General features: G+C 34.6%; 1 protein-coding gene across 2 annotated transcripts in view; it reads left to right on the forward strand.

The window, feature by feature from the left end:
- LOC150077291 (mediator of RNA polymerase II transcription subunit 25-like) overlaps positions 1–16196 on the forward strand; it is a 763048-nt gene that overhangs the window by 160623 nt on the left and 586229 nt on the right. For both annotated transcript variants that reach the window (XM_090386696.1, XM_090386697.1), the window contains exon 7: positions 3192–3257. In XM_090386696.1, the coding sequence (XP_090242822.1) occupies positions 3192–3257 (66 nt within the window). The remainder of the gene's footprint in view (positions 1–3191; positions 3258–16196) is intronic.

Here is a 16196-nt window from a genome sequence, read left to right on the forward strand (position 1 = left end):
ACTCTCTGGTTTTACATTATCCCTTACGCTATCAAATTCGAGATATACATTATGCTATTCCGTATCGATCAAATATGCTAAAACAATGGCGGCAAGTTTTGAACACCACAAAGTTCTATGGATACTAAGTAGTAACCAACAAAATCTGTATCCAAATTCAAAATAAACTAAGGAACGTGACTAGAACTTTAAAGCTACTTATAAATAATAAATTAATGCTGTATGCCAGTTAAGTCAATAAAACGGAAAAAATTTTACAAAAACTTAGCCGTTTGCCGGAGCCGTAAAAATTTCTCCCACATTTTTAATATCCTCGTTATGTTCAAATTGGAGATAAATATCAAGATTAAACTTGGAAACAAATACTGTTATCACTGAAACAAAATGCATTATTGACAGTTCAACATTTGGTGCTTAATAGTAACCAGTTGGCAGCTGATGAGAAGCCATTCAGCTCGGAAATCATCCTGAAAAATACTATCCTTATGTACATTTTTTGGCTAAGTTGTTAATGGCTTTTTAAAATGTATAGCATCACCAAAAAAAGTTGAATTTGCTATACATTTAAAATCCTGAGCCATTTTCAGGATGACTTTCGAGTTTAATGCCTTCTCATCAGCTGTCAGTGTCACTATTAGCCACCATATACTGAACTGTAAATAATGCATTTTTTGTAAGTGATAACAGTATTTGTTTCAAATTTTAATATACAATAAAGATTCAGTAATCTGAACTAATCGGCACTGGGGGTAGTTTGGACTGCCGATTTGTTCGGATTTTTGATCTTATCAAAAATACTGTTCTGGAGACAAAAAAAGGTTTAGTAAGTTTAGAAATAAAAATACCAAGTTGTTCTTGCATATTATTATTCATAGGTAACAAAACAAATGGAACTTTCAGTCACAATAAGACACATGTATAGGCCTTTAACAAAAATAGTTACTTATTTTTTGCTGCACCATTTTCAAACTTCATTTCTTTTCTTCAAGATCTCTCACTCATTTTAGCAAGAGTAGTTGAGTTGGACAGCATTCAATTTGTTGCTTGTACCAAGCCATTGCAGTCTCTAGCACGGCAAATGCCTCAGCATACGTAGGCCCAGTGTTGACTTCAGTTTCTTTGTCTATATCATTTTCAGGAACTCCAGTTTCATTTGCCTTCACAATTTTGCATTTTCATTTAAAACAGAAAACTGTGTAGCATCCTTGCATCACCTTCATTGAAATCTTAAAACCCAGGGATTGACTGAAACAAGTTGATCCTTTCATTCAGTATTTGTCCCTCATCTCCTTCAGTTCGATTCTGCTCATCTCCTACTGTTTCTTCTGCAATACACCACAGTTTTTCGAAGCATTTTTAAAAATTCTGCACACTGAGTGATTTCTATTCGTCAACTAACATTTATCAGTTGTCCTTGAGATGGAGCTTTTTCGGAAAAGCTATGATGCTTTCTTCATTGCTTTCTGCTAAAAGTAAACGATGCAAGACTTGTTTTTAGTAGATTCTCTTCACCCTTTTCAATGACTTCCTGGTTCATTAGTTGGAAGAAACATGACCTCACATTGTCTATTTTAGCATTAGCGTTAGCATTAGTAGAGGCACATGATGCAAGAAAGCAAGCTAATGCAGCATCAGCCAAAAAAAAAAAAAAAACACCTTCCAATTCATCCCTCTGTTCGTTCGAAATACCAGTCCAGCTGAGCCTTAAATTTATTTAGACTATCACTTCCACAACAAGGGATGGAAGTTTGTTCCACCAACCAACTACCCGCTGGCTAAAGGCAAATTTCTGCACATCTATCCTACATCTGTCTTTCCTCAATTTGAATTTATGCCCTCTCAGGTGATTATTCTGAGCAAGAAGAAGAATCCCATCAGCATTGAGCATGCTCAAACCAGGGAAGAATTCTGGAATATTTCTATAGATTCATTTTTGACAGTGAAGTGGCACTTTGGCCAGTTACCCTAGGCTCAAAGTGCCTCATCGGTGACATTAATTGGGATGGGTTTTGCAGTGGTGAAAGTTAATTGAACAAAATCCACTCCCTTCTTGCTACAAAGTTCACTCTTATTACACCTTTGTTCCGTTTTTATTCCTTGAAATTACTCTTCCCAAGAGAGAGAGAGAGAGAGAGAGAGAGAGAGAGAGAGAATGCGTGCGTGCATATGTCAGTCATTGGAACAAGATGTGTACAGGGGGTTCCCGGTATCTGAGTATTCATTATCCAAGTCCCCGCAGTTACAAGGATTTGATAATTAAAGAATTAAAGGAAGCACTTGAGAAAATTGATGAAGCACTTGAATATTTTTGTGAGAATGACCCTATTCATGATTGTGTAGCAAAAGTTGTGTGAAGTTAAATACTTAACTGAAGTACTGCAAAAAAAACAAAAAAACTCTGGATTCATTCTTTATTTGTAAAACTGAAAAATAGTGTAACTTCAATAACTTTACTTAACCTTACATTGTTCAACATATTATAATAAAAAATGTTGAATGAAATAGTTGTCTCATTTTTCAGTTCCTTCAATCCATATTTTACAATATACAAGTACATAATACATATTATGAAAATTTGGTCCCCATTTTAAGGGAGTTTTCTGGAACCAATTATCCTCAGATAACGTGGATCTCCTGTGCTAATCGTGTTGAGGCAAGGCATGGCTTGTTCTAGTCTTTTTGCAAAAGATCCCAGCTCTAGAAACTAGTGTTTACATCCTTTCAACATGTTCAGTGATTGTTCCACCTCATCCTTTCATGATATAGTGTTCTTGCAATCATGACGACAGCTTGTCATCTTCAGGTTGATTGATTTGATTTGGTAGTTGTTGGCGCATCGGCTTCTGTGGCCATATTGCACCTTCCAAGGTTTTTGCAGTACTTTGATCCAAGCCCGAGGTGGGAATCGAACCCGCGACCTTTGGGTTGCCGGGCAGGTACTTTACCCACTCGGCTAGCCCGGTCGGCCTCATCTTCAGGTGAAATCAGTTACCACCTTTATAGAGACTTCACTGATTTGCTTGTTGTACATCTAGATCACTTTTGCTTGCATGTTTGAAATGTACATGTAACGTTACATATAGTAACATTTTAAATTTATCATTGTTATTAAAATATTGACAAAAACAATATTTGTGTTTATAATTTTTGTCCATCAGTATGCTGTTTAATTTGCTCATGTTGTGTTTCAGAGACAAATAAATTTTAGTATCCTCTCTCCAAGAAAAATTCCAGCTTTATTCAAATTATATGAAAAGGTAAGTTCTTACATCTAATAAAGTACTATTGCATTTTTATGTGTAATACTTTTTTTTTATATATACAGGCATACCTCGGTTAACGTTACCTCTGATAACGAAGCCTCGATATAACGAAGTCGGCAATTTCAAGCCCCATTTAACATAAAAAAATATTCCAATTTAAGACCAACGCCCGACAATCATTCGATTGGTGACTTACGGCGACTCGTTACGTATTCCCGAGTGCTCCCGAGCTGCGGGCGTGTCTGTTATAACAGTTTTTCGCGTCAATCGCATAATTTAGTTGTTGTTTACATGATTGACGTTGTTTCAGTGTGACGCATTGCAATAATCAACGTAGGTTCTTTGTAGCATTACATAACGTAGATTTTGTAAATTTTAATAGAAATATTTTTGTTTTAGTTAATTAAAATGTCAGAATCAAAGAAAAGAAAAGCAATTTCTTTGGAAACTAAACTAAATATCGTAGGACGTGTTGAAAGCGGCGAAAGAAAATCCGATGTGGCACATTCTTTAGGATTAGCGCAATCAACTTTAACAACCATACTAAGTCAATCAGAAAAAAATAAAACAGTCTGCTCAGAATTGTACAGATGTTACAGCGGCAAAATTAACTCGCTTAAGGAATCCAATTTTAGAAAAAATGGAGAAAATGTTAAGTTTTTGGATAGATGATATGTCACAACGTCATATGCCTTTAAGTCAAATTGTGATTCAAGAAAAAGAATTATTATTTTTGTTTAATCACCTGAAATCTAAACAAACTGAAGAAATTACGGAAACCTTTAGGGCTTCTCGTGGTTGGTTCGAGAAATTTAAAAAAACGGGCCAGTGTAAAATTAACAGGAGAAGCTGCAAATAAGTTTCCAGAAAAACTAAAGGAAATAATTGAACGTGAAAATTTTCCACCAAATTTGGTGTTCAATGTTGACGAAAGCAGTTTGTTCTGGAAACGGCTACCAACAAAAAGCTTCATTTCTATTGAAGAAAAATCAGCTGCTGGGTTCAAAGCAGCCAAAGACCGTTTAACATTACTCTTTGGATCAAATGCCTCTGGCGATTATAAATTAAAATTGTTATTAGTTTACCATTCAGAAAATCCGAGGGCGTTAAAAGGTAACATAAAAATGAATTTACCTGTAATATGGAAAGCAAATAGAAAAGCGTGGGTTACCAAGGAGTTATTTACTGATTGGTTTGTTAACCACTTTTGTCCTGGAGTAAAACGGTATTGTCAAAAAAAAACAACTTTGAAGAAAAAGCTCTTTTGTTGTTAGACAATGCTCCAGGACATCCTACTGATCTTAACACGTTGGACACATGCATTCCTGTCAAAGTTGTGTTTCTTCCAGCAAACACAACTTTCCTGATTCAACCATTGGATCAGGGAGTAATAGCATCATTTAAAGCTTATTATCTGCGTCGAATTTTAAGCAATTTACCTGAACTAGAGGATAAAGAGGAAATGACAGTTAAAACTTTTTGGAAAAACTACACCATTAAAAACGCAATTGAAAACATTGATAGTTCTTGGAAAGAAGTCACTAAGAAATGCTTAAATGGAGTTTGGCGCAAAATATGGCCAGAAGTTGTACTAGAAGAAGAAAATAACATCCAAGAAATTAGAAATGAAGTTATCCAGATGGCTCAATCAATAGGTTTCGAAAATGTCGATGAAGAGGATGTTAGAAATTTATTGAATGCAGAAGATGATGGTTTTTCAGTGGAAGATTTAGAAAACCTTGTTAGCAACGAAGACAAAGATAATGAAGGCGAAGTTAAAGAAGTTCCTGCCGAAAAAGTGTTAACAACCAAAGATTTAAAAAGGTGCTTAAATGACATTGAAAACGTTTTAAATTTTTTTAGTGAAAATGATCCTGATTTAGGAAGAAGTGTTATAGTTAAGCGATCAGTGTTAAATGCAATAACTCCGTATAGGCCATTGTTAAATGAAAGAGAAAAAAAGCATAAACAATCAACTTTAACCTCATATTTTAAAATGTGATTTCACTTTGTATGTAAGTTGACTGTTTATTTAATAAAACTTTTCTTTGTTCGAAAAAAAGCTTTTCATTTTCTTTACGTAGGAACGTATCCCTATTCTGGCCATAGTATTTTTACCTCTGAAAACGAAGTTTCGCTTAACGAAGTAATTTCGTGGAACGCATCCTATTCGTTAATCGAGGTATGCCTGTATTGTTTATGTAGAAAGAACAAAATCTTGCTTTCTGAAAATGGTTAACTATGCTGATTTTAATATTATTAATTTTAATCACTGTTTCATATATGTAGCAGAAAGAGGATTAACAGAATTGTTGAAATAGAATAAGAACAAAAAAGGAGTTGTAAAGGAGACAAAATAAAAAGGGTTTATAAAGGTATTCTTGACACATTTATTGAAACCTTTTTGACTCATTTTGATGTATCTCAATCATTGGTGAAGATATGTTTGGAATGAATACAGCACTTGAAATCCAGTGTTTTGGTATGTTAAACCAATTCCAAAATCCACAGGATTTTAGATTCCCCATCTCACATAGCAGTTTTCTTCTGAGACTTTTTGCAAAAAAAAAAAAAAAAAATATTCATATCCAATCAAGCACTACTTCAGTCACCAAATGCCTTGCCTTCATTCATCATCCAAATTAGATTACCTGGTAAACTCATGGATGCTTCTCCAAATTTAATATCCTTAAGAGGAGATGTCAAACGTATGTTGTTTATGGCCCGGCATACTCAGTGGTAAATGAACGCTGGGGTACAGTAGTATATTCATACCTACCACAGTCAGTTCATCAAATAAACTGTGGTTCAGTAACTCGTGACTGTTAAATACGGTTAATGGTAATATTCTTATCAAATAACTTGTTCTGAACTCCAGCTTATGTTGTTGGAATGTGAGTTATTGTGGGGTTTCAGCCTGCAAAGTATGAAAATTAAACGAACAACATACGCTAGTGCAGACATAGCACAAAAAGCCTCAGATACTGATGTAGTAATAATTGACTTATGTGATTATGCTGTAGCATAAACAGAACAGTTTTCACTTGATGTGAAATAAGAGTGTGATAGGCAATGAAGCTTAGTCCTCTTACATATAATTTTTTTCTGAAAGCCACAAACACGAGTGGTATTAGAACCTATAGTACTTAGTACCATGCAGATACTTCTTGCCATTAGGCTTTAATTTCTGTAAGAGTAATTTTCAGGAAATACGTATGAAGTTGTTCCAAAAAAAAAAATGAAAGTTGAAGGAATAAATGTGAAAGAAGATAAGTTGTTTCTGTGAGTTTGAAGTTGGAAAGTAAAAGGATGATGATGACTGGTTGTGGCACATGTTGGAATTGGTTTGGAACAGAGAGCTGGAATTATAGAAGCCAATTTAGAAGAACAGTGCCCATGAAAATCTTTATCGAAAAGGCATGCAGCAGAAACAGAACATCTATGAGATAGATAGACTCTTACAGATGGGTCATTAATTAACCTAACTATCCTCTTTTGAATGGAATTTAGAAGCCTGGGAGAGGTTTTGGGGGCACTACCCCAGATGTGGGAATGATATTCCATCATAGAATGGATTTCCAATTTGTACAGAGTGAACATCTGTTTGGGAGAAAAGTAATGAAGAGAATGAAAAAGAGAAAACTCAATTTTCAGAAGATGCAGAAGAACAGCTGTATGGAAGAAAAGTAACACCGAGAACAAAAGAGAAAACCCAATTTTTAGAAGATGCAGAAGAAACTTTCTGGTTAATGGAAGAAGGTCATTAATATAAAAGAGGAAAAAGATGGGAGAAAGAACCGAACCTTGGGGAACACCATCATTAGTGGAAAAGTTAAAAGACAGAGCCATCTACCATTACCCACAGTGAGCGGCTAGAACGAAAACTGGATACCCAATTACAAAAAACAGTCAGAAAACCATAAGATGGAAGCTTATTTAGAAGTCTCTTATGCCAAGCACGATCAAAAGCCTTTGAAATATCAAGAGCAACTGCTTGAGGTTCACCAAACTTTTACATTGAATTTGTCTGCAGATGAATTTGTCACCAGTGGGTCAACACTGATGGAAATCATACTGGTGATCATTGATTAGATGGAAGGTTTCTACATAGAGTTAGTGGTCAATAGATTTCTCCCTTACTTTAGAAAGAGTGGAAGTAAGTGCAATGGGACGATAATGGTTGGGAGGGATTTGTCACCCTTTTTAGGAACTGGATGGATATGAGCAAATTTCTGAGCAGAAGGGGAAGACATCTGCAGAATAAGAAAGTGAGAAAAGGTGATACAGAACAGGAGAAAGCCCAAGGGCACAGTTTTTGAGAAAAAGTGGAGAAATACCATCAAGATCTGGCAATTTCTTGGCATAAAAAGTGTTCAAAATTCTTCTGACATTCTTTTGATGGAAGATCACAAGAGGTATTGATTGACAGGAGCATTTCTGAAAATGCTCTTGATCTTGGTGGTTTACCAAGATCATGTTGCATGTGGCACTAGAACCATCTGGTTTTGACAGAGGTGGGAATAGAGTGGGCAAATTTTGCAGCCAATAGCTTTGACAGGAGACCAGAATGCTTGACTGCCATTGGAACAAGAAGCAAGTTTTCTACTCTTAGCCTGTTCGAAATCTTGTTTGGACTGATTACTAACTGCTTAACAATTGTTGTGAGCTTTAGTGGAGGCCAAAAATGAACCCGAAGATTTGGATACAACCCAATTACAATATGCAACATTCTTATCTTGAATAGCCTTAGCATATTTATTGGAAAACCAAGGTTTAGATAAAGGACAAGTTTTTAAGGTGGAGTGTGGAATAATGGATTTTGTTTCTATAAGAATAATTTCACTGACTTGATCTGAGCAAAAGTTGACATCAGAAGATTTGAAGCAGTAATTCAACCAAGGAAACGAAAAAAGACATCTTGCAGATCATCCCATTTTGCATTCTTGTAAGGCTAAACAACACAATGTTGAGAATAGCCATGAGAGAAGAGACCATCACCAAGTTGTGATATGAGGTGCCTAGATTACCATTCACGTCGACTGTGTACAGGCAATCCCCGTATAACACGGTTTCGCTCTAACATGAATGATAAATTGTGGCAATCCTTGCACAACACGGTATTTTTGAGCCTGGAAAACCCTGCTAATATGTTTGATGTAATTTTCAATGTTTCCATTCCTTTTTGTGAATCCCTGCTGTTGACTCGCTAGTCGTTATCGCCTTCATGATATTTTTCCAAAGCACACTTCTGGAGGTCACTACCATAAAACAATAAAAAAATTTGCAGTTATTGCAATCAATTATAAACGGGTAGTAAATTCGATCTTCTTGCATTTGCTATAGTACTGATAGCTGGAATTCTGTGGGTTTTCATGTTATAATGGTGAAATGTGTTTTCCCTTCCATGAAATATTCAATCATAAAACAGTAAAAATGGTGTACATAAATAAATTTTCAGAAAATCATTATTCCGTATCTCACTTATGCATATCATGTTTGTTGCAACTTGTGCTTGCCGTGTTCTTTGTTATTAATTGCTTATAATTTTTACTGTTTTAAATTTTACAACCAAAAGAAAAAAGTCAGTGAACAGAAATATCAATTAGTATGTACATATTACAATACGTATTAATTAAGCTATGTACATAAGCGTAAATTTATTTTGCTAACTGGAAAATATTCTTCCAATTTTCACGTATCATTTAACTTTGTGAATTGGTAAGGTAATAAGGTTAAATCTGTGCTTTATATATTTAAAGCGGGGGTCCACTGTATTTTGGTGAAAGATCCCTGGATTAAGTTCTGGGATTTTGAACTTGTGCTTGTTTGAGACCATAAAAAATTGTTACTTAAGAATGCAGTTCATGACTTTTAAAGAGAGCAGAAGCTACACGAAATCTAGATCCTAAGCTATGTACGCAAGCCTAAATTTACTTTTATTTTGCTAACTGGTGAATATTCTTCCGATTTTTGCGTATCGTTTAGCGTTGTTAATTTTTAAGGTAATAAAGTTAAATTTGTGCTTTATATATTTAAAGCGTGGTCCATTGTATTTCGTGGGTGATCCTTGTTGTTGTTGGGTTAGGTTCTGTGCTTTTGAACTTGTGCTTGTTTGAGCCCATAAAAAAATCGTGACTTTGAAGCATGCAGTTCGTGACTTTTAAAGAGTGCAGAAGGTACATGAAATCTAGATGCTGCAGAAGAGTGTGCTTAGCAGCGATGAAGAGGTAGAAAATTAAATGAACATACGTTATCTGATTATTACTATTTAAGTTACTACTATTGTAAAAATTAATTTTCCGATGGTTATAAAAAAAATGGTGTATTTTTGTTTGGTTTAGGAATGCTACATTCCAAAACTTAACTTTTTATACTGGTTCTTAGTCCTGTATAACACGGTTTCGCATTACACGAGATTTTGTAGGAACCAAACACTGTGATATACGAGGGTTACCCATGTAACACTTAGAAGAGTTGTTTGTGAAAAAAAGAGCAAGCATGTTGGCTGTGTGGTTAGGATCACTTGGGTTGTTTGTGAGAAAAAGGGCAAGCATGTTGGTGTGTGGTTAGGATCACTTAGAAGGGTTGTTTGTGAGAAAAAGAGCAAGCAATGTTGGCTGTGGTTAGGATTGTCTGGTACCCTGATGTGTAAATGAACAATCTGTGTGAGGTCATTAGTAATTGCCAAAGCCTCAGCATTTTGACCAGCTGGGTCCATCTGACTATAAAATGGAAGCCAGCTGGAGTTTAGCATTTAGCATTAGCAAGGGCACATGATGCAAGAAAGCAAGCTTATATAGCATCAGCAACCCCCACCCCCTTCTCATTTCACCAATCCACTCACTCCAAATGTTTGTCTAGTTCTGCCTTGAATCTGTTTAAGCTATCAACTTCTACAACAGATGGAAGTTTGTTCCGGCAATCAACCACCCGCTGGCTAAAGGCAAACTTCCACACATCTATCCTACAACTGATTCCATTGTCTTTCCTCAATTTGAATTTATGCCCTCTCAGGCGATTATTCTGAGCAAGCGGAATCCATCAGCATTGAGCATTCTCAAACTGTTCAAGGCTTTATACACCTCAATCAGATCACCTTTCAGGTGCCTAGTCTCCAGACACTGTAATTTGCAAAACTTAAGCCTTTCTTTGTAAGAGCAGCCCTTTGTTCCATTCAGTTGTGAACATTAAAATCACCAAGGAAAATTACCTCACTGTTAGGAAAGCTGGACTGGAGAAAGTGAAATTTCAGAGTTTCAAGCAGGGTTCCTAAATTTCTGACATATTTTAATACCGGAACTTGTGATTCCTGAGAATTGCCTGAAATTTTATTTTATTGATTAAATATTTGCTCTCTCTTTGATAAGAATTTTGTCTTTATTCTAGTCATAAAACACTATAATAATGAACTGCACATTGTAGTGTATAAGTAAAAAAACTAAAATTTAAGAAGAATTAGATATTAAAAAATGCAACTCAGTTTGGTGATGATGATTAACAGAAAATTTTATTATATTGATACAGCATGACTCATAGGCAACATTATTCTATACATTTATTCAAAAACACTAAGTTTGAGATTAGCATAAAAGAAATTCTATGTAAACACTAATATTGGAACAGAACAAATTATAAGGAAAACTAATATTAGCATTTACCATTTTCAATTTCAATAGTGGTGTTGATAATCCAAACTAATTGGGACTGGGTGTAGTTCATATTCTTCTGGAGACTTAAAAAAAAGGTTTAGTAAGTTTAGAAATAAAAACATATTTTCATTCATAGGTATGAAGGGAACTTTTCAGCCACAATAACACATATGTATGGGCCTTTAACGAAAATAATTACTTATATTTTGCTGAACCATTTTCGAACTTCGTTTCTTTGTTGCCAGATCTCTCTCTCTTTCCAGCAAGAGTAGTTGGGTTGGATATCATTCAGTTTGTTGATCGTTTGTTAATTCAACATTCAGTTTGTTTGTCGATTTTCCTGTATCATTTAATTTTGTTAATTGGTAAGGTAATAAAAGTGTAAATTTGTGCTTTATACTTCATTTTTATAGCTTGTGGATAATATTCCTCCAATTTTCGCTTATTAAACTTGCCATTTAATAGAATCAAAATTGAATTTGTGCAAACGTGATCACAATAACTAGCACTAGCTGTTATTATTTTATGGCACTAGTATAAAAAAATAAATAATAAATGCTGGATTTATTATTTATTTATATAATGAATAATAAATGCTGGATAAAAAATCATTCAGATTATCGACGTTTCAAATTATTGATGTTTGGATTTTCGGTACTCTACTGTTTCATTCTTAAAATGAAATTTTAAAAAACATAGTACATTAATTGCTTGGTTGGACAGTCTGAATCTTTGCTTAGTTACAAATAAGCTTGAAGTAGAAAAATTTCTTTCATTTTGGGTTGAAGCAGGTCTAATTGTTAACAGTGCATCTAATAAAATTTTTAGATTCGGTGCAGCATACCAATTCATATAAATTCATCTCACTTCTTAACGATGAAAATACCTTATTTGATTTTATTGGCTCTGCTTTTCCTGTTGAAATGGATATATCTTTTACTAACTCTATTTTTAGTTTCGCTTCTAATTCCCCAGGTTCCGAATTTTCCATTTCTTTGTTTGTATTATTTTCTGTTTCAGACTCTTCTATTGAATTACACTTTTCTTTGACAATTCGTTCCATTATCGATTTTGCAGATCGCATAATTTAATTTTTATTTGTCCTAGCAAAAAAAAATCATTATTAACATCATTTAAGCTATTTGGATTGCTTAAATATCTAATAAGGGACACTAAGACTTTATCTCTACATTTAAAAAGCTGCTGTTTAATCTCCTTTAAAAGTTTATTACAGGTGACCCCCGCTTAACGCTGATAATGCGTTTCAGAAAAACAGAGTGCTAAGTGAATCCGTGCTAAGTGAGCGCCGCATTCCCATAAGGTAACAGATGTATTTGCGAGTTGCAGTTGGTGCCATAGGATATTTCCTAATCAATAATAAACGGTAGTGAAAAGATGCACAAATGTCGGTCAAAATATTTAATATTCAAATATTTGTACATACGTATATAATTATGTGGTAACTACTTACGTATCAAAATTAAACTTAAAATTCCAATTAAAATCATGAATTTAATTGATCTAAATTGATTTAATTTAATTCATGAATCTAATTATGAAAAATGTGTCGATTTTGGGTTGAACTTTGGCCCTCTTCCAAATAAACTAAAAGGGGTATTAATTTTAAATCCCCCGCAGTTTAATTACCACCCAACAATAAAGTCAACCGATCCTTTGCCGTTTTGAAACCTGGCATGTTTTTTTCTTCTTTCAATATGAAACTTCTTTTAGGCATTCGTTTCCACAAAAGTCCTGCTTCATCTATGTTATAAACTTGTTGAGAAGTATAACACAATACCCCTCTTCAATAATTTTAACAAGTTCTTTTTTGAAAGTTTTGGCTCCTTGATCTGCACTTGCGGCTTCTCCCTGGATTTTAAATCTATTCAACCAGCCCTTACTAGTTTTAAATTGTTCCAATTTTTTTTTTTTTTTTTTTTTTTTTTTAGGTGAGTTTTCTTTTGATTATCATATAGGCTAATCTCTCTCTCTCTTTTTTATTATTTATAATATTTAACTTAACTGAATTCTGCATTGGATATTATCTTCAATAAAATTAGTTAGTCTTTCCATTTCAATCCTAATAGTCCGCCTAGTCCTAGTTGCTTGCAGTGGAACAGCTATCTTTCCCACTGCTAAAATTAATTCTTTATTTTTTCATAATTGTTCTTACTGTTAAACTTGCAAGTCCTAAATTATGGCACACATCCGCTTGTCTTTGACCAGATCGATTTGCTTCAAAACGTCTAATTTAATTTTCAAATTCAGTAGTATTTTTCTTTCATTTATAGCCTTCGTACTGTGCCCAGACATTGTTGCTTTTTCATTCTTATTGGCCATTATTAACTCTTTGAAAATGTAACTGCGTTGGTTGCATTAATTATGATACAATGTTCAAGTAAACTGTCCGTTACGCACAATGTCTAATACTGTACTGAGTGATGACTAGACTTCGGATATAACGCAAATATTACAAGCAATATACGTGATCATTTTTTAAAATATTGATCTCGGAATTGCGTAACAAGTCACTGTACTGCAATTAAATTAGCGCACGAGAGAATTTCACTGAGCGTGGGTAATGTTTTAACCGTATTTTTATATTCATTTTCAAGCTATCGACTCCATCAAATGAAACGATTTCGTTAAATATGCCAAAAATGCAATCTGTAAAAGAGCGTTATAGTGATCTGTGACAGCGTTATAGTCAGATACGGGTTATAATATAAGAACAGCGTTATAGCGAATCAGCGTAAAGCGAACCGCGTTATAACGGGGGCCTGCTGTACTTAAAAATAGAATTTTGTTTTTCCAAATTACAAAAGAGGAATCTAATAATTCTTTTACCTGTTAGTAGATTTGCTTTATGATTACTTAATGCTTCAATTGCAAGTTGCACGGGTTTTAAGCAGTTTAATATATTTTCGGCAATTTTTATTGTTATTAAAATCGTTAAAAATCTCTCAATTATAGCTTCTAATATATTCCAATGTGTGGTGTAGTCTAAAATGACTTGTAACTCTATTTTTTCTCTCTTTATTATTTCTTCTTGTAAAATAGTATTTTTAACCAGCGAATATTTAAATAATTGAACAATTTTTCTTATACGTTACTGACACACAACATTGTTTTCCCTTACTACAGAACCCTTTATCTTCTACCGTTGGCCTCCGCTGCTGACTATACTTTAGAACCAAGCCGAGCCGATCCTTTCCCAAAAATGACTAAATGAGTCCTCAATTGGCAGTATGATAGAGGGATTAAATTAATGTTGCTTCCTGAGTACCCTGATATACCTTCATTAATATCATTGATAAATATACAAAACAACAGTGAGCCAACACAAAACCCTGGGGGACTCCACTAATAACATTAGTCCACGAAGAGCAGTGTCCATTGAATACCACTCTTTGTCTCTTCCCACTCAACCATACCTTTATCCATTGTAGCATCTTGCCTTTAATGCTATATTGCACCTTTTTTTACAGGAGTCTTTCATGTGCAACAGTATCAAAAGCTTTCCTGTTATCCAAGTATATGATATCAAAATTATTTTTACATTCAGTTCCTTTGTGACCACATCATAGTATCCAATCAAATTGGTGAGACATGATTTCCCGTAACAAACTCATGTTGTGGCTGAACTGTAACTGTGGTCTTGTCTAGATGATCCTGCATTGCTTATTTAACCATTGACTCCATTATTTTCCCTGGAACAGAAGTTAAACTAACAGGTCTCTAATTATTTGTCAACCTTTGAACCCCCGCCTCTTTGTGAATTGGGGATAAATTTGCACATCTCCAGTCCGTGGGGACCTTCCCTGAATACAAGGATGCTCTCACAATTATGACTAATTAATGCTGCCTCCCTTAATATAATTGGATAGATTCAATCCACCCCAGATGCCCAATTTTATGTTTAACTTCTGTATTTTCTCCTCCACTTGGCTCTCAGTTATTACAAAATCATTCATCTCTCTGTTAGAGTTTGATAAACTTCGGGCCTCCACTTCCCTACAGAATTTCTCATGTGTGAATGTAGTGCATAGTGCTCATTCAGTTAGTCATCTACCTGAGCAGGATCATCAAAGTCGAACCATCAATATCAAGTAGACCAGCAGTTCTCAACCTTTTTGACTTCTGAACCCCTTTCAACATTATTTTTTATAGTGAATTACTAAACCTATATTCTCTGTAATAGTATAACAGTTCTGAATTTTTATTATAAAATATTTCCCGTACTGTGTTTTTATTAGCGATATTGCGAATGATATAAAATTATTATTAAGTTTCTATACATAACAACAGTCTTTGAGAATGAAAAAAAAAAATTTAGTATGGAAAATATATTTATTTTACATGATATATACTGTAAGATAGTAAACTTAGATTTTTTTACGAATCCCCTTAGATTCGTAATCTGAATAAGTAATATTGGGAGATGTGATTTCTTTCGTTGGCAATTCTTTATATTTAATTTCATTTTACTTTATTGGCGCCTCCGTAACCAGGTGGGCAGGAGCAGTAGTGCATAGCACACGCTTCTTGATTAGACCGGGGTTTGAGCCTGTACCCACCAAATACGGAGGATGCGGCAGGTCAGGGAATGACCACCGCATATTCCCAGCCCGGATAAAGGGTGAGGGTTGGCTTCAGGAAGGGCATCTGGCCGTAAAAATTGCGTGCCAAAACAATAAAAACGCTGACCCCATATAATAATGGGAAAAGGCGAGGACAAAAAAAAAAAAAAAAATCATTTTACTTTATTCTGTCTTTGTTTATTATTAGTTATAATTTTTTCTAACCCTTTTATGCCAGCCGAACGGTACGAAACATATTGGTATATTCACACCCAATCTCCCCACTAACATCCTGTTACGCATGCTCACTGTGTAAGGGTGTGTGATCCAAACCAAACTAAATATAAATTTTGACCAGAACAAATTAATATTAAACTATTTTGTAGTTTACAAAAATATGCCTATGTAGTAGTAGTAGTGGCATGTGATGCAAGAAAGCAAGTATATGAGCTTATGCAGCATCAGCCAAAAAAAAAAAAAAAAAAAACACACACCGTTCCCTCCAAATGCCTGTCCAGTTCCTCCTTAAATTTATTCAACCTATCAACTTCCACAACGCCAGATGGAAGTTTGTTCCAGCAATTAACCACCCGCTGGCTAAAGGCAAATTTCCGCACATCTATTCTACATCTGTCCTTTCTTAATTTGAATTTATGTCCCCTTAGATTCGTAATCTGAACAAGTGGAAGGGTCCCATCAGAATT

The sequence above is a fragment of the Mastigoproctus giganteus genome, chromosome 12, assembly GCF_048544385.1.
Source record: "Mastigoproctus giganteus isolate SK-2022 chromosome 12, ASM4854438v1, whole genome shotgun sequence".
Lineage (NCBI taxonomy): Eukaryota > Metazoa > Arthropoda > Arachnida > Uropygi > Thelyphonidae > Mastigoproctus > Mastigoproctus giganteus.